Source organism: Phasianus colchicus, chromosome 1 (assembly GCF_987193195.1).
Source record: "Phasianus colchicus chromosome 1, bPhaCol1.hap1.1, whole genome shotgun sequence".
NCBI classification, from domain to species: Eukaryota; Metazoa; Chordata; class Aves; order Galliformes; family Phasianidae; genus Phasianus; species Phasianus colchicus.
Genome location: NC_143436.1, coordinates 27,376,828 through 27,403,820, shown reverse-complemented (window position 1 = coordinate 27,403,820; position 26,993 = coordinate 27,376,828). Strand labels below are relative to the sequence as shown.

At 40.8% G+C, this 26,993-nt stretch overlaps 1 protein-coding gene and 1 long non-coding RNA gene across 5 annotated transcripts; one reads left to right on the top strand and one right to left on the bottom strand.

The window, feature by feature from the left end:
• Positions 1-4,082: 4,082 nt before the first annotated feature.
• GPR85 (G protein-coupled receptor 85) lies at positions 4,083-10,340 on the bottom strand. Of its 2 annotated transcripts, none has more exons than XM_031615591.2 (2): positions 9,596-10,340; positions 4,083-8,086 (listed from the first exon to the last, which is right to left on the bottom strand). In XM_031615591.2, exon 2 carries the CDS (start codon positions 7,909-7,911, stop codon positions 6,799-6,801), a length of 1,113 nt encoding a protein of 370 aa, XP_031471451.1. In that variant the 5' UTR covers positions 7,912-8,086; positions 9,596-10,340; the 3' UTR covers positions 4,083-6,798. The 2 variants fall into 2 exon arrangements, with proteins under 2 accessions (XP_031471451.1, XP_089993661.1); XM_090137535.1 differs by lacking the exon at positions 9,596-10,340 and adding an exon at positions 9,197-9,405.
• Positions 10,272-25,574, top strand: LOC116244059 (uncharacterized). 3 transcript variants are annotated; one of them, XR_016465158.1, is made up of 4 exons: positions 10,272-12,571; positions 14,282-18,756; positions 19,311-19,483; positions 23,542-25,574. It is a non-coding gene; the product is annotated as an uncharacterized LOC116244059 (long non-coding RNA). The 3 variants fall into 3 exon arrangements; XR_004170101.2 differs by lacking the exon at positions 23,542-25,574 and having other exon boundaries at positions 14,282-14,343; positions 18,681-18,756; positions 19,311-20,824; XR_016465157.1 differs by lacking the exon at positions 23,542-25,574 and having other exon boundaries at positions 11,123-12,571; positions 19,311-20,823.
• The last annotated feature ends 1,419 nt before the right edge of the window (positions 25,575-26,993 follow it).

Below are 26,993 nucleotides of genomic sequence, written 5' to 3'. Positions count from 1 at the left end.
TATCACTTCTATTGCCCAGTCATTACCATAAATTATGACACAGAAGCTAAATACGCATTTCCAGTCTTTGTGATGTCCAAACAGTCCTATAGTCAGGGAGATCGAATGTTCCCTGCGGTGTGCCATAATAATCTGCATTGAGTGTTTTGGATCAAATAGGAGAAATTTCCAAAGCTTAAGGGTCTTGACAGAGAATTCAGGAAACATAATTGTAGAGTGCCTTAATTTCAGAAATAGGATTTGTGTTGTCTTGAACACAGGAATTGCTTATGGAAATGAGCAAGCACATGCTTTGATATATACTTCCATAATCAGTGCAAAGCCACAAATGTTTTACATTAAGTATGTATTGTAAAGACTATACAAACTCAATTAAGCATAAAATCAAGTTGTGAGGGGTGGGATGGAGTGGACTGGCAGAGATAGAATGCATTTTCAAATTAAATAAAATAAAAACAAATCAAGAGTAAACCAGATCTCAGTTACTTCTAAGAGGGCAACAGAGCATGAAACACCAACCAGCTGACATAAACATTTACCTCTGGACCTCTGCTTCTCCCATTACTTCTTCTGTTTTGAGAAGACAAACATGTATCACTTGTTTGCAGCCTCTGCATGTTTTCTGGGCATTTCTGATCTCTGTTCCCTGCTCCATGTCACCCATTAATCCCAAGGGTATGCACAAATGAAGCCTGACCTAAGATCAGTGTGGAAGTGATCACAGGCTAGAGGTGCACTTGTTCCATGGGAGGTGGTTTCACTGAAGGAAAATGGCAGGATTTTAGCTAACACATAAACAGGAGTGTAAACGTTGTATTCCCCCACCTGCTGCCTAACGTAGTCAGCATATATACATAAGCTTGTCTTAAACTGTCTCGAGCACCCAATCCTCCAAAATTATGCAGAACTCTGTTTTTAGCAACTTCTTCAATTTGCTTAAGGATGTTAACATGCCTGAGCTTTATGATTACAGAATGAAAATCACATAGTTAATGGTAGCATGAGAATTTAATCCTGCTTATACCCACTAGCAAAACACAGACAAGCTGATAGACTATACCCATGCAGAAAATGCAATACGTATATGATAACCTTTTTCACTGCAAAGATAACCTCAACAAACGTATTTCTGGCTTGCTTCTCTTCTCTCCAACACACTTTTTTTCAAAGTTTGCCTTTGCTTGTCTAAAATTGAAACTCTAATATTCCAGAAAAATATGAGAAATAATCAACTGGAAGTGTGAGACGGGACTTTGTTTGTTTTCCTAAGTGATTGCTTGCATTTTTAAACATAAGCTTCATAGGTTTGTTTAAAATGTCACTACAACAATTTAATAAGTGGCATACTAATTGAAATTCAAACATATCATTTCATACTTGGGATTTTTAATTCCACATTACAGAATAACTTGTCTTAACCAAGAAATGACAGGATGACAAAAAAATATGCATCTTTGGCTAGATGACTCTTTAACAAAGGTGAAGTAGACTCTTCCTGAAATAGCACAGGGATAATTTTGAATAATCTCTGGAGACAGTAATTTGTCTAATATTTATTGTAGCTAATGCAATTTGTTGAAGATTATATCAGACAAATTCTGTTTTGAAAACTTGTGCTCATTATAAAGCACAGTACAAAGACTGTGATGTAAAGAGAAAGTCTCTCTGGATTGCATCAGTCAAGCCACTGTCTAAAGACATTGCTCTTTAAGTGCATCAGGTACACAAACTCACTGAATACTGAATACATTTATTTTTATTTAAATGGCTGAAGGTTGTCACTTATTTCCTCTCAGACTATTACAAATGTAGTTTATTTACTGTGGCACTCCTTTGACCACCATATACTTATGTAATTACACATGTAACATAAACACACAAAAACCCTTTGCTAGTTATAATGAGCAATTTTTAAAATTTGTGTTTTTTCCTATACTGTCTAGTTAAAGACTTTATCCATTGAAATGGACAGTTTCATCATATTTTTTTTTCTAAATATAAAGCATGAGCTATTTTCAGGCCACTCAAGGAAAGTCATGGTATGCAATATCAAACTCTTTGATTCCTTGCTGCCCTATGCACCACAAAATGCCATCTTGTCCTGCTGCTAATGGACACAGCCACAGCATGCTTAAGTTCATTACCAATTTATATCACTGGTTTCTTCACACTCAGAATCACTTCAGTAAACAAAATGAGAGAACATCTACTGAAATTTACTTCTGAAGAACCGTATCTTAGAGTGAGCCCTTTCTTTTTTCTGAATAATCAATCAGATTAGTAGTGTGCACTTACACGGCTCTCAATGAATATAAGCTGGAAGGAAGCTGTCTATGTGGTATGCAGAACTGTACAGTCAACTCCTGGCTGTCTGTGGGTGTGTAACCCAGGTTGCAGATTAGCACAGCTATGCTAAAACAAAGCAGAAAAAAAGGAAAAACACCCACCATTTTCCTTTGAGTTTCTACTTCGGCTTTTTACTTCAGCTTAACTTCATTCCTCAAAAAACATAATAAACACAGGAAATTCTTGCAGTCTAGAGCACGTATGCTTTGTATTATCTATGATTTAGCTTTACGCAAGTTAGTCCACACCATTTCTATTGTCAACAATTGACATCTGACTGTGTAACTATGGAAGAGCCTGGCAACCCACAGTTCGATTTAACATTTGCTAAAAAACAAATGTTAGTCCAAGTACCTCTCTAATCTACCTCAAAAACCATCAGGCTTCCCTTTGATGTTATTTATTAAACACACGGGTAATAGCAGCTTGCAGTGACACAGCGCTCCTATAAGTAAAATGTTTTCACGCTTGAAAGGTAAAGCAAAGACAATACAAGCGAAAAAACTCAGTGCACTTATAAGGAGATGGATGCAGAAGACTCCTCTGCCCCCGAGGCCTGGAGAATGGCTGAAAACCATTGCATAATAATCTTTTATGGCTGTACCAACAACCTTGCATTAATTTGCTAGCTGTACATTTGATTTATTTAGAGATTTTATGCAGCAACAACTGTGGTTTCATTATGAAGGGGTTGGAAGAGAGGAAACTGCTTCTTGTTTCCTGCTCCCCATCCTCATTTTTACTTTGCATATCACAGACAGCATCTTCTTCATTACCAAAGCCAAAAGCCAGAGATACCCGGTATGCAAGACAAGCACCATGGCATGACAGCTGCAGCTATGAAGGCAGCTGGAAGGAACCAGAGGTCTCTCTGTATTCAGGAAGGCAACCCAGACACTGACAAACTTTGGGCACCCACTGGAAGTCAGTACAGCTCATCTGTCTGTTCTGGAGGAGAGATGGCTGAGATACTTAAAGAGTACTGGGGCAGGATAAATATAGGACTCAATATATAAAATATCTCACCTTGAAGAAGTGATGGAAGCTGCCAAAGGGCCAGTGGTGCGAATAGACTGGGGAAAGAAGCAGAGGCAGACATTTTTTTCTAGACAGCATCTGTTCTTACACTTTTTTTCTGCCACTAACTTCTCATTACCCATGAGCATTCAATATCAATGCAGACATAAGCCAGGATGATATTCTTTGCTATTCTGAAATAGAAGAGTAATCTACCAGCCCAGTAAGCTTTGGCACCAATGTCACATCCGTATAAAATGAAAGCAGAAGGCTTTTCATACTGTGATGCAATCATGTACTGAATTGGAAGGAAGCTTCTTGCTCCTCTGAATTTATACCCTGATGCATGAGGCCTAATGTGGCAACTAGGATCAAAATGACAGGCATGTCAATATCTGCAACTACTACTTTGGTTCATGTATACATGTAATTCTTATAGGAACCTCTCAAATACTCCACATCCTTTGCCAGTGAGTTCCAGTGAGTAATAACTAACTCTGTATGAAATGTTACTTCATATGTTGTCACTTAACTTCTCTGCACATCCCCTTGTTCTTTTAACACTGGAGAGAATAAAGGGAATTACATCTCACACAAGACTTGTACTGGAAAAATATAAAAAATCACTTAAAGCACTTCTCTGTCAGGTAGTAACACGCTTGCATATCTTTCAATTAGTCAAAGGAATTATGTTGATATCAAAAGAAAAACATTTAGAAAAATATTTGCTTTCAGACTTGTTTACTGTTTATTATTTTAATTTACATCAGTTACTGCTTGCAAAACTTCCAGGGAAATAATTTTAAATTGTTTTTTTTTTCCCCCACTGCATAGTAAACACAGCCTTCTTAGTATTTCAGAAGCATAGTACTATAGAAACGTTAGGGCCTGCTTCTGCTCCAAATGAAGTTAATGGGAAAACACCAACTGACTTTATTAGGAGTTAGGCCAGGCCCCAAATATGCAGCTCTTGAAATGTCATCGTTTTCTGGCTAATTTTCAGAACCGACTACTTCTACAACTATAACACTATTTACAACTTTATTTATATGTATTTCTTTATTACAATATGTAATATCAATGTTCCTTGTAAAGGTTACTATTTTATAGAAATTAGACTGAAGTTATTGCCAATCAACCTTTTAATAAACTTAAGTGGGATAACTTTCAGAATTTTTCTCAACACACGATTCAGCTTTTATGCACTCTTTCCATCTTTGACAATTGCTTAACTATCTTAATTTCAAAGCCTTTTCCAGCGTAATAAAAAAGTCCTTTTGGTAGAAGTTTATTGGTCCCGTTTCAAATTATGTTCTGAAACATTCTTGTACTGATGAGGACTCATTATTTCAGCATTTTTTTCTGTTTCAACACAGTATATTAGGCCATGCCTCTCAACCAATCAACCTCAGTATAAAAGTGTAAGTGAGGTCAAACAGATTGCTCACTAAATCTTTGATCAAGTTGTCTGATCACATATAGACACAACTCTCTGAATTGTTGCATATGTTGTATACTGTTATCATACAAATTTAAGCATTTCCATTATTGACTGCTGCTTGTGTACGTATAGATTAACTTGCTGATCATAAAACTACAACAAAGGACAAGATACACCAATACTGAACCAAGACCTCTAGTCTTGTCGCTCCAGAAATTAAGAAAAAAATCAACGTTCTTCATGATCGACTGACTCGTGATGTTGTGCTTCAAATATACACATTTTCCAAAATCAAACCATGAAGTTAATGTCAAATACTGTGTTGTAACTTTAAATATAACTGACATATTAAAACAGATAGATGGGTAATTATGATAAACTACACAATAGTGCTACTGTAGATAATATCATTTATCAATCCTGTGGTCCCCATCATTCATGCATTTACAGTTTGGGAATACAGTGACTGCAAAGGATAATAATTCATAATGGCTACATTCTCAGTACTTCATGCTAGCTCACTAGACAAAATAAAAAAAGGTTAATTGTATAACTGGAAAAATGTAAAATTTTATTCCAAGAAAATTAACAAGCTACACAGGTAAATTTTGGCAAATGCAACTTTATATTGAAATCCACACATCTGTATCTTAAAGAAGGAAAGACTCACAGACTCTAATGTATTTCTAAAATACTAAGAAATCATATTATATGCTTTCACAAGTTAAAACTTAAATAATTTAAAACAACCAATACACCAAAATGTGCAGAAAATATAAACAAGACTGTGCCTTCAGTAGAATAAATGCTTCACAAATTGTGCAAGATATCATACTAAGGCTGCGGTCTCCCCATGACAGCTGTCTTAAAATATAAACATACATCAACTGCCTGTGTTTCTCAGAACAAACCAGAAAGGGCGGCACACCTAGAAAAAAATTGTATCATCCCAGTGATGTGCATACTGATTTTGGGAACCATCGGAGTAAAAAGGAAAAAAGAGGACTAAGCGATCGTTCATGCACTCCCAAATGACTGACCAGAGTCACTGATTCAATTTTCCTTGCTTATTTGCTTCAATGCTAAACAAAATGGAAGATACTAGATAACCCTTTAAGGCAACATGTGTTTATTCTGTATAATTATAACTGTTCAATTATGACTGGATATTATCATTAACGTTGCCTAACAGACTGATATCTAGCTTTTTAAAAAATATAAATAAGAGTTCTATTAAACTTTATACCAAATCAGCAAAAACCACAGAGTACAGTTAAATGTTATTATTTCACTGTTAAGGAAAATGGCATTTAGAAAGAGTAATATATTTGGAAGAAAAAAAAAAGAAAAAAAGAAAAAAAGAAAAAAAGAAAAAAAAAAGAAAAGAAAAAATAAGTCTAAATGAGAACAAAAATACTGCTTTGGAATGCTCCCCAAAACTTACTCACAAGGCAAACAGATTTGTAAGTGTGATAATCCAATAATGCATGGCACATCTTTAATCAGTTACAGTACTTGAGTCCCCAGTTTTCAGTCTTTGCAAAACAATAATTGTATGAAATGTTTTAAAGGTCTTCAGATGTCTAAAATTAGTTTTATCAACACATTAACCTCATATCAACTTAATTTATTAAGATGTCCAATGCTAATGTTTCTGATGGTCTTATTTTATGTAGTGATATACACAGCATTTAGCACTGATACTTAGCACCTGCTACTTTCATAATCTAGATTTCAACCACATAAAGAAATTCAGGGCAGTAGTTCAGTCCTTTGTTCTTAATTACAAACCTTCAGCAGTGGTCAGCAGGAACATGTTTAGGTTTAAAATAGGATTAGAGGTGAGCTATTGCAAAGACTGCAGAATGTTGCCCAAATCCTTACAACTGCTGACATCCCATTCTTGATTTTCTTCTCGAGACATGGCTACAGGCCACAATTGCTTAGCAAAGAATGGTAGTGTTTCACAAGGCTAAAGATTTACAGATGCTCCCTCATATAACACAGTAAGGTTCCCTTGGTAACCTGGATTTTCTGCAGTAAAGAAGGGTTGTGCTGAAACAGCGCCTCAGCTCCCTGTTGGAGAAAATGCAGACAAAAGGATTGATTCCAGCTTGGGCAAAACTCATCCAGACAGCGGCCGTTAGAAATCCCCCCGGTACTACAGGCCCTCTTGCAAAAACTCTCCAGTAACAGGCTACCAAATAGGGACCCCACAAGGTCAGAAAGAGGAATGTCATGATGTAGAACATTCTGCTGATTCTCTTCTCCATTTTGAACTCGTCTAAAACCAGTAGCCTTCTCCTGCCCGTGGTGTTGGCGTTCTGCCTGATTCCCAACAAGGTTGGCGGTGTGGGACCCCTTCCAAATCCAGCCAGCCAATTAGCAGCTGCTTGACCGCTCGCTCCGGGACCGTGAAATGTCCAGTTCTGGCTCACCGCTGCAACAAACTGGACTGGCTTCATTTTCCTGCGATCGTGAACAAAAAATATCAGCTTGAGGTAGACAAGCTGTGTGGCTAGGAGGATGAGGGCAAGAAGAAGCATAAATCCCAAAGAATCATTAGCCCTGAAGGAACGATGCTGGAAAGTGCATTGGTCTTCCTCCCTAATGAACGAGTAGGTGCCCACATCTAAAACTGGGGGAAAAGCCATGGCTACAGAGAGAGTCCACACCATACAGATCACAGCCAAACAAGTCCAGAAGGTCAGCCTCTTTGTATAAAAACGGTGGTGGGCAATAGCTAAGTATCTGGTGACGCTTATGCAGAATAACATGAAAGCGGTGTGAAAGCAGGACAAAACCCCCAAAAAGGCAATCACTTTGCAAGTAAGAGTCCCGTACGTCCAAGTAGAGCCATTTTTTACAGAGGTGAAAACAAACGGGAAACAAATTGCAGATCTGAGGATATCTGAGCAGCAAAGATCCAACAGGAAGTAGTAAGGAGCTCTATGCAAGGTCTTATCTTTGACTAGCAAAATGGAGATCAGAAGGTTACCCACCACACTGACTCCTATTATGAAACCCAGTGAAGTCAGTTTCAGAAAAGCTGTTAAAGGAGAGAGATTTTGTAAAATGTTGTCAGCTGCATGGCTGTAGTTCGCCATAGATGGATGGATGATATGTATATTGCCTCAGTCAAGTCTCATGATCTATATATAAGAAGAAGGAAAAAATAGATCCATACATCTTACTGAAAATGTAATCCACAAACAGAACTGATCTGGTGTCTAGTCATACAGTACATCCTCTTCGTTCTGATTTGTCATGCCATCAAAATATCTGAAAAAAAATCGAGCTATCAGTTCTTAAGTTAACAAGAAATGATGTCAGAAAGTGCTAACAAAGATGGTAATTTATGGAGAAGCAAATGAAGTTGTAAATTTGAGTACTATTGTTTGTTTTTAAAAATCACGAGGCTTTCATAGATACATACATACATACATACTGTTCGGCATGTTTGATCATTGGCATCTCACAGATCTGGCTGGTTACAGTCTCAGAACTGGCCAGTGCCCCTTAGCTTTGGTAGCGTATGTCGTTCTACAGTCAAAGCCTCGGAGATTTTATGAATCGAAAGATTCCCGGTTTGCGAGCCCGAGAGCTAATCACTGACATCCTTAAAAAAATCCCCAACGGCTGCTGGTATTTTGACATTACCTATGTTTATTTTATGGCTACGGTATTCGTCAGTGTTTTAGAGGCAGCTGCTGTGTTGATACGGATCACACCCAAAGAAACCCTGCAGAATTTATGTTTTTTAACCCGAGTCACCAAAGCACATTAATCACACCGTGTTAGTTCATGCACATTCTAAGAGAAACGGGATTCATTATCTCCCTCCCTTCCTCCTGCAAACCGTAATTTCATCATTTCGGCTTCCAAACAAACAGGTACGCCAGGCAGCCGATGGCACTGTGCTTCAGGGTCCCCCCCTCTCCGCTTTAATGCAAATCTTTAAAGCCTCGACATCATTCGGAATAAGCAACGCTCGATGTAAATACCGAGACAAAACAGGCATCACACCCAAGACATAATGCCCATCCTTCGGGGAGGGCTGCTTTGGGTTATGCTTAAATAAACATAGCGCACATCGACTGCATCCTTTATTATCGTTATTATTATTTTTTCCCGCTAACTGGGGCTCCACGACGCCCGCTAATCCTGCCGGCGAGCGCACCGGGGCACATTTCATGCAGCAAAACGAAATAAATGGAAGGGCTCTGCCTGCCGCTGTGCCGCCGTTGTTTTTTTCCTCCCCCCGCGCCGGGGACGGAGCCCCGCAGCAGCCCCGGGCTGCCCGCCGCCCGCACCGAGCGCCGCTCCGCCACCTCGGGCGTGCGAAGCCCATTCCCCAGCGCTGAATCCCCAGCAAGATCCTCCCGTTCTTACCGTCCGCGAAAGAGCCCGATCGCCGCCGTGTAAACAGACGCCGATCAGATCATGGCATCGTTTTAAAACCATGAAATCAGGCTCCCCCTCCCCCTCCCGCCGGCCCCGCCGCTTCCCCTCCTCCGCGGAGCTGTCCCCGCCGCGCGGCCCTGCCTCCGCGCACACGGACACCGCACGCACCGCACACACCGCGCACCCCCGCCCACGGCCATGCAGGGCCGCGCCGCGCCGCGCCGCGCCGCACGCAGCCGCCGCCCGCCAGCCGCAGCCGGAGCCCTGCGGGAGCCCCGCGGCGGGGCCGGGCAGCGCGCCCCGCGCTTTGTCCGCTGCCATCGCGGAGCGCTCCCCGCACGCACCCGCGGCTGCGGCAGCCCCGCTCCAGCCCTTCCTCCCTCCTACCTGTTGGTGCCGGAGAGCCCCGCATGCCACAGCCGCTCCTTCCCGCGGGATCCCGCCGGCCTCCTTTAAAACCCTCCTCGCCTCCCTCCGCCGTCGCTCGTCCTCCTTCCCCTCATCCCTTTTTCTTTCTTTCTTTCTTTTTTCCTTTGCCTCGGTACCCTGACGGAGCGCCCAGTCAGCGGCTCGCCCGGCGCATGCTCGCAGCGCCTCCTCCCCGCGCCGAGCCCCGTCCTCCCCTGTCGCAGCGGCACGGTCCCCCCCGTACCGCGGCGGCGGCGGCGGCGGGCTGGCCGGGGCCACGGCGCCTCAGCGGCGTCCGCTCTCCCGCCGGGGGCGCGGCAGCCGCCGTCTCCGCGGGGAGGGGAGCGCGGCCCCCGCCTCAGCGAGGGGAAGGCGGCGGCACGTCCCCACCGCGAAGCGTAGCCGAGCCGGATTTATCGCCGAGCCCGTTCGAGGAGCGGGAGGGGGAGGAATTTGGTCCTGCGCTCCTTGTTTATGCCTTTGAACTCCCCCTCCCGCCCCTTTCGCTGGAAACGGGGGCGAGGAAGCGGCCGCCGCGCGGCTGTCGCCCGCTCGGATCCCGCCGCCGGCGGTCCCTGCCCCGTCCTCGCCCGGGGATGCCTGCCCGCCGCCTCCGAGCGGGGCTCCCTGAAACCGCCGCGGTTCGGGGAAGGCGTATTGGCTCCGGGGTCGTCAGGGCGCTGCGCTTCCCCCGAGTCTTCCCACCCCGCCGCCGGCAAAGCGCCTTTCGCAAAATTCAGGCAGAACGGCGCAGAAATGCCAGCGCGCTGCTTGGCGGCGGGGCCGAGCGCTCGTGTCAGCCCGCTCTGCCCCAGCGGGGCCAGCGCTCCCCTCCCGCGGCACGATGGGCCGGGCGGTGGGGCGACTCGATGGGCCGGAGCCCGGTGCACAGCGGGCCGGTGCCGTCACCGGACGGAGCCGGCGGGACCCGAGGCGGGTGCGGCCTAAATGCTGTCAGCCCTTAGGCGGAGCACTGTGGGGTGCCGCTGTCCGGCAACCTGAAGAAGATGAGAAGAGTTTGGGGAAAAAAATAAACCCTTGCAAGAGCCTGTCCCTCAGCCCTCCTGCCCCTTCAGGTTGTATGGGAATTTATCCAAGAAAAATAACATTTAAAAGGGAGTTGCACCCAATATAACTTGTTTTGGCTTGAAAGAGGTTGTGGAACTTCTTTTGGATAGGGAGATTGGGGTCCTGAGGAACTTAGAATCATAGAATCATTAAGGCTGGAAAAGGTCACTAAGACCATGTAGTCCAACAACCAACACATCCCCACCATGTCTGCTAACCATGTCCCTCAGTGCCACACCTCCACAGTTCTTGAACACTCCAAGGATGGTGACTCTGCCACCTCCCTGGGTGGCCTGTGCCGATGCTTCACTACTTCTGAGAAGTTGCTTTCCCTAAGATCCAGCCTGAACCTCCCCTGGAGCAAATTATTAGCTCTCATCCTATTGCTGTTACCTGGGAAGAGAGACTGATCCCCACCTCACTACAACCTCCTTTCAGGAAGTTGTAGAGAGCAATAACGTCATCCCTGATCCACCTGTTCTCCAGACTGAACAACCCCCGTTTCCTCAGCCACTCCTTATAACTTTCTAACTGGGATCTTCCAATTGTGTCAAAATGGGTTATTCAGGGGAATAGACAATATTCAGGGGGTGCTTCATAATGTGCGTCATGTCTTTGAGACCCTTACTAGACTCCAGGTGTCTTTAACGCTGCTGTCAAAGTTTGGGTTCTTTTTGTCACTATCTAAAAATCATTTTAATTAAGGGCCAAACCACAAGATTGGTTTCAGTGGCAGTGCGGTTAGGCCCAAAGATCTGCAGTCACTGGACAATTCAGTTACTTAAAACAAAAAATTGCAGTGTTTCATGCATTTGTCTTTTTCTTGAACAGAAAACTCAACAGAGCTCAGTTGCCACATACTTTTTTCTTTTTTTCCATGAATGCAATCAATATGAAGTTGGGTTGGTGGCTCATCTTTGGGGTTAATTTCCCTTTTACAAAGATTTTTCCAGCTGTTTTGCAGCTACTCCTGTTGTTAAATATGTGCACACAAAGCTGCATCGACCGTGACTTTTATAGTCATTCTCAAAGTTAAAATGTGAAGAACAAGAAAATGACTACCAAGCTGGTAAGAACAGTCTTTTTAATAGAGCAAAGAATTCTCTGAATGCTTTAAAAATTAAACACTTTTTAAGTTTTAGGGATTAGGGAGCAGGTTGATCATATCTGTTACAGGACAGCTATAATATGTTCATGGCCAGAGCCTATTTGTAGATTCTTAATTTAGGATTTGTATTTAGGAGTAAACAATATGACATTATTGTCATTGTCATCATTCCAAAAAAGGTGTCAGGAAGTAGTTTCTAAAGACAGATGTAGAGATCTGTTCTGAGTAATTCTCAGAACAACAGTTCTAGAGAATGGAAAGGTACAGAAAAAGAATAGTGAGGAAGCCTTTCTCGCAAAGTGAGATGATTGGTCTGGGCAGCCTGGTCTGGTGACCCTGCACATAGCAGGGTGGTTGAAACTAGATGATCACTGTGGTTCTTTTCAACCCAGGCCATTCTATGATTCTGTGGTTCTATGATTAGGGTAGCCAAGCAGAATTTCTTGCGGTTTTGCAACAAGAAAGGATCAGGAACTCAGAATAAGTGGCCCATTCCTCAGTGTAAGGGCAGCAACGTTAAGGGCAAGAAAGAGAACCTGTGTGCCATGTTAGCATCTCAGAGGAAAGAAACAGTTACTGTTGGGAAGCTAAATATCTTTTCCTCCCTTCTGAACGGAAGTGTGTAAGTGTGCTTTTCCCCAGGAAAGAAGGGGAAGAGGACAGAGTACAAGTGACGAGTAGGAGCAAGAGGATTCACTTACCCCATGAGAGCTAACAGCAGAGTGATTAGAACACTCCCTAGAGACTATGAGAGCCAAAAATATTTCCTGTATTTACAGGTTTGGGCAAACCTACTGTAAGTGTATTGAGAGTTATAGTACAGAGCTCTTTCATTTTGTCCTTAAATAGCTATTTAACTTTTCAAAAAGAAAGAATCATAGAGTAGAATGTTACTGGTGAGTTACTCCGCATTATTGTTTGTAACTAGGGGTCCCATATTTGGACTGTTAAAATTTTCTTTTCAGACAGTGTTTGAGAAAAAAACAAGGGTCTGGGTGCTGTGAACTGGACCTATTAGGTCCACTCCCAGATCAGGATCACCTTTTTGGAGAACCATACCTAACAATATTTGGTCTTCAGCAGGAGATCAAGGCAGCTCATTCCCATGAGGTTTGTATTTGGGTACACACAGCCAGGTATCAGGAATTCTGGAACCTGCATGGTGGATGGTTGAATACTATTGTAAAGAAACAGCAGTAGTTTGGGTGCATGGCACTTGATTTCTTTTGAGGAATCATGTATCAAATTTGTGAGCAAGCTAGGCATGCTTGGTAGGCTATTCCCATTGTCTTGAGCTTTTTCCTAAGAATGGAAGAGACTTTTTAGAAAAGTCTGGCACTGAGAAATCTCACTAATGGAGTCTGAGGTAGAGATTGGGCTGGAGCACAGGCTAGTGATGACAAGTGACTATCAGTTGAAAAGATGGAGTGAGATATTGGCCTCACCATTGTCAGTAACAACTCTCACCAGTTTCAGCGGAATCAGGATTTCAAGTCTAGGGCCAGACGCTGTGAGTAGCTAACCTGTAAAATATTCATGCCTCTGCTCTCTTGATTATTTCAGAAACTAACGTGTTTACTGGTGGTTTGGAAATTTGGCAGTATGTAATGTCTGCTCAGTCTGCTGAGTGCAAACTGTAAAGCACAGTAGGATTTTGTGACATTTCTTCAGAACAGGAGAGATACTCTGCAAGGTGTACCCACCTCAGTGCAGAGGCCAGCAGAAGATTTATGTATTGCTTAAGAGACTGTGATAGATGCTATCAAAGTACATTCTTTTCAAAGGGCTCAAGGAATTCTTCCAAGGGAAATTTCATGCCAGTGCTGTAGATTTGTGCAACTTTAGAATAGTATTTAAGCAGGACTTATGTAATACAGAGACCTGTGAAAGACCCCTGCACAGTGGAGAATTTCACCTGCAATATATTTGGTTCCCGTGCTTTGTAAAGTGTTTGCAGAGTAAAGACATTGTTGGTAGTGTCTGGCTCCTGGATGGCTCTGAGCACAGACATAAATTTACCCCCATGAAGATGTCTGAAGTGGTCTCCCTCTTGGTGATGCCTATTTTCTCCTATAACAAAACTGCATTCATATCACTATGAAGAACAATTCCTCTGGATAATTATTGCAATTTACTTTTATTAATTTTTAGCTAGATCCTCAGTTGTTTTTTAAATGTTTCTCAGAGGTGTTGAATGATATATTTTAAAACTGTTTCAAAAGTACCCTCTGAAACTTAATTTTTGTTCTTGAAAATTGATCTGTGTTGCATATTTACATAGGGATAAATAAAGATTTAAGGGCAAATATACAAAAGGTTATCTTCTGAAAATACAGAAAGTCTTTAGAAGGAAATATCTTCTTTGTGTGACTGTAATGGAAAGAAACCAGTATGCTTCTGAATATCCCATTAGATATTTATTAGATTACATTAGATATGTATTCCCAGACTTCTAAACATTTTTTAAGGCTTTTTTTTTTTTTCATTAGAACTATATTTGAGAGATGGAACACACACCTTTTGCATCTAGCTTTCATAGATACGCTACCGAGTAAGTATTGTAGTGTCATTTTTCATGCAACTTAGGTAGTGTGGACTTGACTTCACTTCTGTCAGATACTCAGAAATGCAGATGAACTTAACCTTATCCATAAATAATTACCTATATGAATTTGCACTGCTAATTTATTTGTGTGAGCAAGTAAAGGAAGTAAAAGTTGGCCTTGTTATGTGTATGTGATAGAGAGAGAGGTTCATGCTGCCTCTGTGGTTTGTGCACCATATGTGTGCTGTCCTGTACCGAAGAATTACCAAATTATTTTCATAGCCAGGGTGGAGCAGTAATAAAAACTGATCAAGGATACAGATACTCACATCCACAGTTATGCAAATCAATGATTTACAAGGCTTTCCAGAAAGTAAAGTCTCCTATTTTATGATGTTGGTCCATGACATCAGAGGCGGATGTTGGCAGTAGGGATTGAACCTTCTGCCAGCATCCTGTTGTTGCCCTGCAACAGATGGCAGCAGAGGGCAGTCTGACAAAATGGCGTCTGGCATGGAAGTGCTATGAAGCAAAGGTGTGTCACTGAATTCCTCCATGAGGAAAAAAGGGCACCCACTGACATTCATGGATGCTTGCTGAATGTTTGTGGAGACCAACCAGTGGATGTGAGCACAGTGAGGCAATAGGCAGTGCGTTTCAGCTGTGGTGACAGTGGCAGTGGGTCAGCTCCACCCATGCAGATGTTTACGAGTGCGGCATGCAGGCTCTTGTTCATCTCTGGTGAAAATGAACAATTAATGGTGGTGGCAGTGTTGAAAAACAGTATTTTGTAGCTGAGAATTTTCTCTGTCAAATAGTGTTATTGTGCTCTTTGTATCTGTTGTAGTTTCCATGGATATAAAAAGGAGGCATTACTTTCAGAGTGATCTATGCATTTCCAGATAAAAATAATAAAAGGAACTTTATAGTAGCTGAAGGAGTCATTCCAAGCAGATAGATTTGTTAAGATAATATTTTTGAATGGTTGAGAATATTTGTCTGATATTGCCATCTTGGGTTCCTCATAAATTGTACATATAAATAATGTCATATTTTAAATTAAATTTTCGAATAACTTCTTCAGCTCAAATTACAAAAAATACCAAAACAAAGAGTAAACACTATTTTGTGGACCCATGTATCATTTTTTTTTTTTATGTGAATAATACTGCACTTGCAGTTTTGTTAGTGGGCAGTATTAAAATTCTCATTCCATGAACAGTTTTTAGTTAGTATGAGCAGCAGCATAGTCCTCTGTGAGGTCCTGAGCTGCTGACCTTGGGAGGATGCTTGTTGTTATTCCTTGTATTCCTGGGGAGGAGGATGAAACTCTCATTGGTACTTGAAGAGAATGTGGGCCAAGCTTACTGAAATCTGTGCTATCTACTATCTGTCTGCTCTCCTCACGTGCCAGAAATTCCGTTGATGTTTTGTTAATTGAATGTGGAATGGGAGGAAAAAACTTTCTTCTTTGTCCCTTGCCAGAAATAAAATACCCTTTCTTACAAACACAATAGATGGGATTTGTTGAAGCACATGCACAGACACTGGGGATAGTCTCACAGAAGTGACGATTCATGTATTTAATGTATTTTCATCTGAAGTTTAATTAATCCAATTAATTGTACATATTTATTGTAAGCTGTATTGCAGTGCATCTTTCAACTACTGTAAATGCATTCCTTGCGCTCATCTATTTTTTCTGTGCGTGACATACAGTTATATGAAGTCATCATAGTGGTACAATTCAGTAGTCAAAGTAGTGGAAAGGACCAGTGCTAAGCATGGTTATGGACTCATGGCTAAGTCACCCTAGGTGAGTGGTGTGACTTTTGCGTGCACCTTACCAGTAGAACAAAAGCAATGTGGTGTGAAACCAGCAGAGACTTTCGGATTCAGAATTCAGGAAGGGAAGTGGGAGCACTGACCCAGGGCCGTGCTATGAGCAGCCTGAGCAGCCCTGGCCTCCCCTCTGCCTGCTGTTACAGATGTTACTTTCTGCCACCCTTCTGACCATGTGCGGGTCAGAGGGAGGTGTCCTCAGTCCAGGTAAGATTTCTAGCCAATGCAAGTCAGCACCACATGACCATTAACATAGAAAGCTGTGCATGTGTACTTCAGTGAGAAAGTCAGTTACAGTGAATTTAGAAGTGCAGTCTACTAGCTGTAGAAACCAATGTTTGACAAAAGCATGTAGATTTTCTTTTTAACAAAAGAAGTGTTTGGTTTTTGTTGTTCACCTATCTCACCCCTTCCCAGGTATTATGTTTGATGGTCCTTTGGTCTGTGCTGTTTTAACACTTGAGTTTCAGTAAAATGCTTATTCAGAGGCTATGTCATGCTCTTGGTTTACTTTGCTAAATGGAAAGTCAGGACTCAAAATAAGCCAGCCACTGCTGAAACGCACAGCAGCTCTGCAGTGTCATGGTCATTAGCAGTGCCAATCAGCATTCAAGAGCCCTTTTTTTTTATCACCATTACAGATGCCACTGGAACACTGTGGAGCAAAATGAATAGGGTTGGTGACATTACAGAGAGATTGCTTGCCTTGAGAGAGGAACCTAAAAATGCTTGAGAGATGAGGGAAGGATGATTTCTTCCAGCTGAGCTCTGTCCAGCATTTTTATGCACCCAGTACAAAGTGCAGAAAGCCTCATGTTTGCAATGCATGTCCCTATACCAGTTATGTAAAGCTATTCTATCCCATCTCTTTCTGTGCTGTTGGCTCACTGGAGATAATTAGGAAGTGGTTGGGGCCTAATGAGAGGAGTGATTATAGTTCATTATTTTTCATATACTTTCTATCATGAAGCTATATAATGACTAAGTAAATTTATGCACATTTCTTCCTTTTCACTGAGCCTGCAGTGAAGTTTTAGTGAAGTAAGGTACATGATCTCAGAGGCATGTGAGGTCTATGAAGTTTTGTGAATGTAGGTGTTGGCAGCTTACCTTTTTCCCACTTGCATTCTCAGAACAATCTAGGGACATCCCTTTCTAATCCAAACTCTGACCAGGCTTGGGTATGCACAGGTACGCAGCCTCTGCAGAATGGCAAGTAGCAGACACCATGCTAGTAGAACCAAAGACCTTGCTGGTTCTGTGATAGACTGAAGATATTCATTATTTTGATATCAAACTGATTAATAGTCACACTGCTGAGCTTCCCCTTGCTTCTGTTGCACAGTTACTGCTCCATTTCTTCCAGTGCTCAAAGAACTATTTGCAGGACTGTTATTTGTGTACAGCAATATATCTCAATCCCTTTTTGCAGAGTTGAGAGTATCAGATCTCCAATCTTCTGCCATCTTTAAGGTTAGGCTAGAGGTGAACCATGAATGGACAGCATGTTGTCGGATTACTGACACTATTTGGCAATAGCATTTGCTATTTCTAACAATATACTGAGAAAGGGATTTAAAAATAATAGGATAAAGTAGGATAACTGTCGCTGACAGCTTTCAGAGAAATTTTAGGCCATGCTCAGGGACAAAAATTAACAATGTCAGTGTTAGAAATACTTATTTTTGCTGATATGGTCGGTTCACAGCTAGGCATTAGACTTGCTACTAATTTATTGTTTCAGTTTCTATTTGAATACTGACATGTACAGTATACAGACTTTGAATTGATTTCAAAGCTCTGAAAAACAAACAAAACAAAACAAAAACCCACAACCAAACAACGAACCAAAAAAACCCCAAAACAATGGTTAAAAATAATATATTATCCTGAATGATAATTGCTTTGAATGCTTAGGATTCAAACAGTGGAGAGTCAAGTCTGTAACATCTGGCATGGGAAGTGAGTGCTGGCTTTGTGAGTATTTAGCATGAATATATCTCCTACTTCCGATCTTCAGGTCTTACAGTCTAGAATGTAGAAATACTTGCATGTCACCTCAGCTGCTACCTGTTTAATGCAACTTATTTGGCAGCTAAAGCCTAGTTGCATGGTTTCCTTTTGTAAGTTTGTTGATTATTAAGTATGAGATGTTCTCATTTATAGGCAGAATATGGAGAAGCCATTCTATGTTATAGAATCACAGAATGGTTTGGACTGGAAGGGACCTTAAACACCGTCTTGTTCCAACCCCACTGCTATGGGCAGGATCACCTTCCACTAGATTAGGCTGCACAGATCTCACTGCACCCTGGCTTTGAATACTTCCAGGAATGGGGCACTCACATCATCTCTGGGCAACCTGTTCCCGTGCCTCACCCTCCTCTGAATAAAAAATTTCTTCCTAATATCTGATCTAAATATTTCTTCTTTCAGTTTAAACCATTACAAACCATTAACCCTGTTCCTGTCACTACACTCTTTCCGCATTTTTCCTGTAGGCTCCGTTATGTACTAGAAGAAGGGAAGACTGGAAGTGTTAAGATACTTATGGTGCAGATGCCAGAAACAGTAAAGGTAGGTCATCTGTAAGAAGTACGAGTTGATTTCTGCAGATACTATCAGAGCAGTACTGTGATGGTACAGTTGGAAGAACTGCATGATTGCAGTTCTGTAATGGAATTTTAAATACAAAGTTATTACTGAATTGCCTATTTCATGGCAGTATGAAAGAATGAATGTTTTATTGAAATGTCACCTACAGAACTAATTAGCCTAATGTTAGCAGTGGCAAGATCTGGTCCTTAATTGGACTAGTATTTGCATATAATTAGGCAATGTTTGAATGTCTACTGGTATTTAAAGAAAAGACTAAAAAACAGAGCAGCAACAGGATATTGTGCTGCACTAAATAAGACACTCAGCTGGCAGGAGAAGTACATGGGATCTGATCCCTGCTACCTGAATTGTTTAGTGATGTTTTCATTCTGTTTTCTGCTTGACTACATCAGGTCAGGCCATGGAGCAGCAGCCAAGACCTAAATCTTACTGTTAGAGGCAAGTGTCCTAGGCAGTGGACGCAATAATAATTTCTTTTTTCACTTCTTTTTTTGTTTTGTTTTGTTTTGCAGTGCCATTGCCCTTCTGTTTTTACATTCAGAGAATCCAGAATTGATAGGAAATCATGCGTTCCAGAATTGTAGCTCCTGGTGCTAAGTGGTAATGCAGAAGGTGGGCTTCCTGCAGTATTTGTGTGTGCTCTGGCCTCAGTGCTGCTGCTGCTGCTCCTTACTTGAACAGGCAGGTGGGACTCTTCAAAGGACTTTTTCTGGGAGGAAGACACATAGATCATCCTCCATCTCATATCTGGATTGCAGAGATTCTGTTACATATTCGTATTTTTTTTTTAAAGTTCAGTGAACTTATTCACTCTCTATTATTAAAATAAAATGTGGAAATAAGAGATCTAAATACTAGTGATCTACTTTTCCTAATCTGGGATGTGTGCCTGGACATAAAAGCACTCATTTCCTTTGATGAGTGAACACACCAGCTCCTTACAGTGTAGGACGCAGCCAAGGAAGGTACCTGTTGGGTAGTTCTGTGCTGCCTTTGGTATTAATGTTATGCTTCAAAAACTAACAGAACATTTAGTTGATATACTGTATATCTCTATTATGTATAATATCTCCTCATAAATATGCATGCATAACAAAACTGTGGCAATTTGAGGAATTTATGTAGAACTTATGAATTCTCTTTGATATCATGGGTTCTCCAGATATCTCTGTTTCAACCTGCACACTCTGTACTGAAAAGAGAACAGTTTTTTTTTCCCAAGCTTTTTGGTGTATTGAATTTTCAAAGGGCCAACCATGGAACATCATGAAATGCTGACAACCTGAAGTCAAATGGATGACTCTCAGACAAAAAGAGTTAGCAATTGCTCAGAATGATTTATTTGCCAAAGTGGATTAGTCACTAAAATGTGGACCACATCCTGAGGAAACCTGGTGATGCTCACAGAGAAAGAAAAGTTCAAAAAGGAGGAAGGTAGCCTAATGGCCACTCTGAAATGAGACAGAAATGAGAAGAAAAAGTGTGTTGTAGAAATGTAAGAAGTGTTTTTCTGCTGTCACAAGCAGCCAGAGGCAATTGAGTGGATAGAATTTGTGGAAACACAAGGCTAGATGTACATGTACTTTTGACTAATTTGGGTGAGTTATATAATGGAGTTGGGATAGCTTTGGGTAGATACAGGGAGGAGGAGAAGAGAGCTATAGTTACAGCCTTAGTTTGAAACTTTCAGACTTTTGCTTCACTTTGCAGTCTCGGAGTACAATTCTGGACCTGCTTATATCAAAACAATTTTAAGGTGAAGTGGTTTTTTGATCTTTAAGCCCACTAACCTTTACTTTAAAATCTGCTAAACTGGGGATATAGATATTCAAATATGGGTCCTAATGAATAGATAGAGTAAGGCACATTTCAAAACAATGCTAAATGCCTCTTTTTATTGTAAAAATGTGTCTTAAATCATGCCTAGAGATTTCTGAAATTGAACAATATAAAAACGATGAATAATGACTAGTACTAAGAATATGCTGAGATTTAAACACTGGGTTTCTAAATGCACAAAGGAAGAAGGAGATGCAGGTTTAGTAGACCTTGAATCAGGATCATGTCTTAAAGCTTAGATATGCTGTAATGTGAATAAAACTGCATGATCTAGCAGTTTTAAGAAAGAATTTCTGAAGTGACTGCACCAGGGGATGGTGAAAGATTTGTTCTGATCTGTTCAATGAGAAGATCCTTGAAGGAGATTTTTGAACCAGTGTAGTTTACACGCTTTTATTTCTGTGGTAAGTTTAGAGAAACATAAGTACTTATAAAACACATTGCAAATGCCTTAATTCTATATAACCTGCACATTTCTCCATCTTGGTAATGAGACCAGAAGCTGGTGGTAGGGATCAAATCGTTCAACAAGGAAAAAAAGCAGTCCTTCACTCATGAAGTCTACTTCCTTAGCTTTCTTCATGACAAAATGAATGCAGCTGCTGCAAACATAGGACAACAAGAAGGTGTTTTTTTCCATAGCAGATAAAGAAAAGATGAAAGCTCAGTTCTATGAGAGGATGTGGAAAACCTTCTGAGCAAATATCTCAGCTGCTACTATACAGATGAGAGTGTATTTAAGGTCTATTTGTCAGTGCCTTTCACCTTGCTTTTATGACATTTGCTTCACAAACATGTATTTTGCAGTGAATCCATCAGTTTTTGTTGTCCTGCGTTAAGACAGATGTCACTGTGATATATTAAGGAAGCAAACTGATATCTACTAAGTACGGCCAGTTTCAGATAATTGGGAATTCACTTTGAGTACACTCAGTTTATTTTGGTGGTTTGCATAAAGTGATCACATGTTGTTCATTCAGCAGTGGAAGGTCAGTAAGTACTCTTTTGGAAGCAGAAGGGATTTTCATGGTTATTTCCCATGAAGTCTATTGGGAGTTAAGCAAAGAAACTTCTGGCAAAACTCATGAACGCTCAGATTTTGAGTGCTTTACGTCTCTAACTTACAGCTACAATAATTTACTTGTTGGTCCTTCTGAAATTGAACATATAATCTTTTTTTTACTGGGATTTGCTTGCTACTTCTGCATAGAAAAAGAAGATTTACAAAGCACTTCTCATTCAGTACAGAGAACCTTATGCAGGTTAGGTGGAGGGAGCTCATGGAGAACTGTTTGACATAGAGACAAAACTGATTTGTCTTACTACTGAAATGATAGAGGAGAAACAAGGCAGAAACATAAGCTGATGTACATCAGCCGTGTGCAGCACACATGCATTAAAAGTGAGTGAACAGGCATTTTATATTAGTCTGGCGTCCTTGAGAGTGGGCTGTCCTGTGGGTTTCCCTTTTCCTTGAGTGATAAATCTTGGGGGAAAACCAATGGAGTATAAATTGAATATATGAGTTCTGAAATGTATTTGTAGAATAAGAGTGGGGAGAACATTTTTTTCCAATATTTATTAAGATGTAGGTCAAATAATTTACTGGTAGCAGACTGAGAGAAAAAAAAAAAAGAAAGCGTCTATTTTAAGAACCAATTTAGATTTTCACATAAATGGAAATCAAGAATAATTCTACTGCATTACACAGAAGTGTAAGGGCTGGTGCAAGGTCAGAATGAAGCCTCTTGTGATTGCTGTTCAAAATGAATTTAAATCAGGATGACTGTACTGATTTCAGCAACTTCAAGCTTTTTCTTAACCAGATGAAAATTTGTCATTCAGTTAATCAAATAAATAATTTAGCTAATGTTTTCATAACGAATCAGATGGGGCTGGAGCTCAGTGTGGCTGTAGTTCCCCCTGGGCACCATCTGTTGCAAGGTGTTCTACGGGTCAGAAGATAGGAAGCCCTCCTATCCTATTGACTTAGCTGCTGCATCCAAACCTGCATTTTATCTTCGACCTTGTCCAAACCTCCCAGTGATGCAATGTAAACACCATGTGCAACCCAGTCTTTTTTTCAGGCTGTCGAATCTTAATATTTTTGAAATGCTGAATTTGTCAGGAGTTGAGGTAATTCACATTTGAGGCTTTGAACTGAAGCACTGAATTCCATTTGGAGTACAGCACTAGCCCCATAAGCCCATCTCTAAAATTCTACTCCGAAAAGAGGATTATTGTACATATGCTGTATTTGCTCCCTTTTTTCCATAACCTTTTAATGCCTTGGGGATTGAGTTTCACTAGACACAGTGGGAGAATCCTGGTACATCTGGTTTCCCTGTGGTCTTACATGATGACTGAACAGCCTCACAGCTTTTGTGGTCAGGTTCCCTATGGGCTCACACTGTGATTAGATTTATTCACCACAAATATATCCTTGTTTGCCATAAAGATACGAGTGAATTGAGCTGCTGTTTATGCATCCCATTTACAACTAAGATTTCATAGAATCACACAGTAAATTAGGTTGGAAAGGAACTCTGCAGGTCACCTAGCCCATTTCCTGGCTTGATCTCTTCCCAGATAAGATTTTTTTTTTTGTCCCCTTTTGAGGATGGGCAATTTAGAGATATGCTGTCAATATATATAAGCTATACCCTTGAGTTCTAGCAGTGATCTTTGCTTTCCTACTTCTCTCAATTCCAAGCACAGACTGCACATACAGCCTGTATTTGAAAAGATATACAAGATCTTTAAAAATAAAGAGTAATACCCAATACTGAATTTTGAAACTTGAAATCTGGCATGGAAGAAGGTTAAAGACTCATAAGCCATACAGTTGCAACTGAGAGCATATAAACAAAGACCTGATCAACTATCCAATTTTTGTCATAGCAGGAGATGACTCCTCAGAGAGAAGAGGTAGTAATGGCCTGGCTGTGCAGTTGGAACCCAGGGACACTCAGCTGCGTCACACCCCAGGCAGGATTTAAGGTTACCCAGCGTCTGTGAGGTTACCCAGCATCCCTTACATCAGAACAGCCTGCTGCCAAAACCCTGGCATGAGGAATGGCCGTGACAAAGTTGTATGGGGCTCAAAAGACACAGTTTGAACATCCCTTTAAGAGAGCTTGATTTAATTTTAAGACAATAAAATTTTTTGAGCTGACTTCACTGAGTTTTTCACCAGGGCCATAATTATTACTAGATAACACTGACTTGTTCTTGAGAAAGCACTTTCTGCCTATTCTTAATGTACAATGGTTTGTGGGATTTATGTTTTCTTTCTGCAGATACAACAGAATGAAAAACATGGCTGTGACATTTATTGTCGAGTACTGGTTTCCTATTGGCAACTGCACTGGATATATGATCAACATCTTTAATTTTTATGAAGAGATGAAAAGTGATTTGTGTAAGGCCCATTGAGATACTACTTTTTATTGAAAAAGGACTTTTATTTTTTGATAGATGTATAAACACTGTCAGCTATAAACTCTCTACAAATCTCAGGTAGACTTTTGGAAGTTGACCACAAATGGCTTTTCTTAGAAGCTCAAACTTTAACAAGGCATAATTGTTCCTTGCCATTCGTGAAGACACTGAAATAAATACATGTTTGAGGAAAAATGAGCCAGGATGATTTCTGCTAATACTCTAGATCATTTAAGCAGATTCAAATACATTTTAAACTGCCACATGTGATTTCTGAAATATCGCAGCTAGATCATATTAGGTTAAAGTCTGAGAAATAAGTGCAGGTATTTACCACGTAATTTCCATAGCCTGCTAAGTTTTGAAAAAGGTTGGCAGAAAATGTCCTTGAACAGTTCTAGAATTAATTAAAGACATCCTGATTTCATAGGTAACTCACAAAATAGGTGAACATATGTTGATAAAAATGACAATTTTCTTTGCTTTAATTGTGCTGGGATTAAAACTGGTCATGTTTTAGGACTGCTGCTTTTCTGTGAGGGGGTTTGGAAGAGACATGCTGTTGTGTCATTTAATCTTTGTATTACAGCAATGTGTGCGAAGAACTGTATTAACAGAACAAAATACAAAGACAGATCCTTCTCTAATGAATTTTGGAGAACTGTGTTGCTCTGCAGTATTTGACCCCATTTGGAGAGAAAAGGTAATTTTCAAGTTCTCTTATTTGTGAAGTAACAGTATGAAGATGTGCACAAGCATCTTAGTGCCTTGAATTAAGGCAGCTGGGAAAGCTGCTGGAAATGTGGATTCCAGATGAAATTTCCAACACAAAGACTATTGAGAAGGAACATAGCCAACACAGTGAAGCTCAGATAGAAGACAGACTCCAACCCTAGGATGTGGGGACAAGATGTTTTCTCCCAACTACAGTGGTTGCACATCAGGGGTCTGCTAGTGGCCACCCTACTTTCAGATCTTTGAAATCATCAAGAGCTTGTTCTCTCTATATAGCACTCCAATGGGCTGCTTTGTTTTGATTTTCTCATCAGTATCTTGGTTCTGCGAAGATGAATGATCCAGAAACAAAATGCTGTGCTAGCTGCCTGTTGTGCCTGCTCCTAAATTTGATAGAGCCTCCCACATATTTGCAAATACAGGGCAGCTGGGGGGACCAGTCAATATTTGGAAATATTTTGAATGTCTATTTAATTTCATTGTTCTTTTTTTGTTTTCAGCTCAAAATAGGTGTGCTTTTACAGTAGTCTCCATACCAAACCTTAGTGTGTACATTCCAGCTTGCATGCTGAAAAGCTTTCTTTCTGAATATTGAAAATGTAATATTTATGTACTCTTGCCTATTCACGTGAACTGAAAATCTTTGTAATTTTAAAGCTGGTTACATTCTTTTATAAATTAACTCTTAGTGGTATGGTTTATTTTTCAGTCATTATCTAACACATTAAAACCTTGTTCCACAGAAGCTAAAAGATCTGGGAATAAAGTCTTTTGGGTACTGTGCATCTTTAATATCATCAAAGCTCACTGTAGATGTTTTGCTGCTTTTAATTCTAGATACTGGTCTTATTTTTCTAATCTGGTGAATAAGCCCCCCCCCAGTTGACTTCACATCACTTCTTAGCAATTTGTTTAGTGTAAAAAATGGGAGGACGAGCAGATCCAAGCCCTCCTCTCCACAACTCTTAAGAATCTCCTGACATTACATCAGCTTAGATCTGCCAAACCTTTCAGCAGATGTAAAAATGAATGGAAAGGTTACTTTTGTAGTATAATAATTAGAGCATTTACCATGGCAACAGACCTATTACAGTTCTTCCATTTAGTCATGCGTTATCTTATTAAAAATGGTGAATTCAGTTCCGCTACACCATTTTCACAAGGCTCCTGTAAACAGCTTTTTTGCAAAGAAGAACCTAGGATTCAGACTGTGCCTAGTCAGCATACAGTGTCTCTGCGCTAGTCCAGGGGCAGCACCAATTGCAGGGGCACACTGATTGCAAACTGTACGCACAATACGCTCCAGAAATTCCAGTGAGCATCCTGGACATGCCACGTTTCCTGACACCACAGTGAAGTCACTGACTACTTCCACTTTTCTCATTCATAGAAGGATATGAGGGTGTGCAAGCATTAATATCTGTAAACATACAACACTTACAGATGGAAGACGACATAAAATTGCTGAGTGTCAGTACAGTACTAAAGCAGCATCACCGCCAGTAGCAGGATTTATCTGTGTGGGAGAAAGAGTTCACAGCAGTGTTTTTTCAGTTTTAGTACACCCAGAGAGGCAAGGATATTAGGATCTGGATGCACTGTTTGCATTCTGTTCTCAGCTGCAGCTGTATGCAGCAGAGCAGCAATGCCTAGGTGTTGTGCAGCACTTGGAGGTGTGGAATGAGCAACAAATGACATCCATTCACAAAGGGACTGTAGGCTGGCTGTTAAATGCTGTGGGACAGCTTGTTTTGAGCTACACTATTGTAAAGGCAGATAGAAATCATAGTCAAACGCTACTTGTTCCTTATTTACAACTTTCTTGCACTAAAGAGAGGGTAGGTTGCTTGTTAAGAGGTAGGCGTTGTCAGGCTGTTTCTGCTTTCTGCTCCGAATACAGCCACTAATACAGCCACAAAACTGCTTTGTGCACTACTGAACTGAAGTCCCCAAAGAACTAGAACCCTATTTTCATAAAATGCTGGGATAAAAAAACCTCTTTTGAAGTCTAAAAAATGTATCATTCAAATAACTATACAGCATTAGAACATCTTTTCTTCAGAAGAAAACGGTCCTTTATGTACTTGGATCTCCAGCTAGAAAACTGCCATAGATGGCTTTTCTGGTACAAAGGCAACTGCGTAATGTTGTTGGAAATTCACAGTCCAAAAGAAAAATAA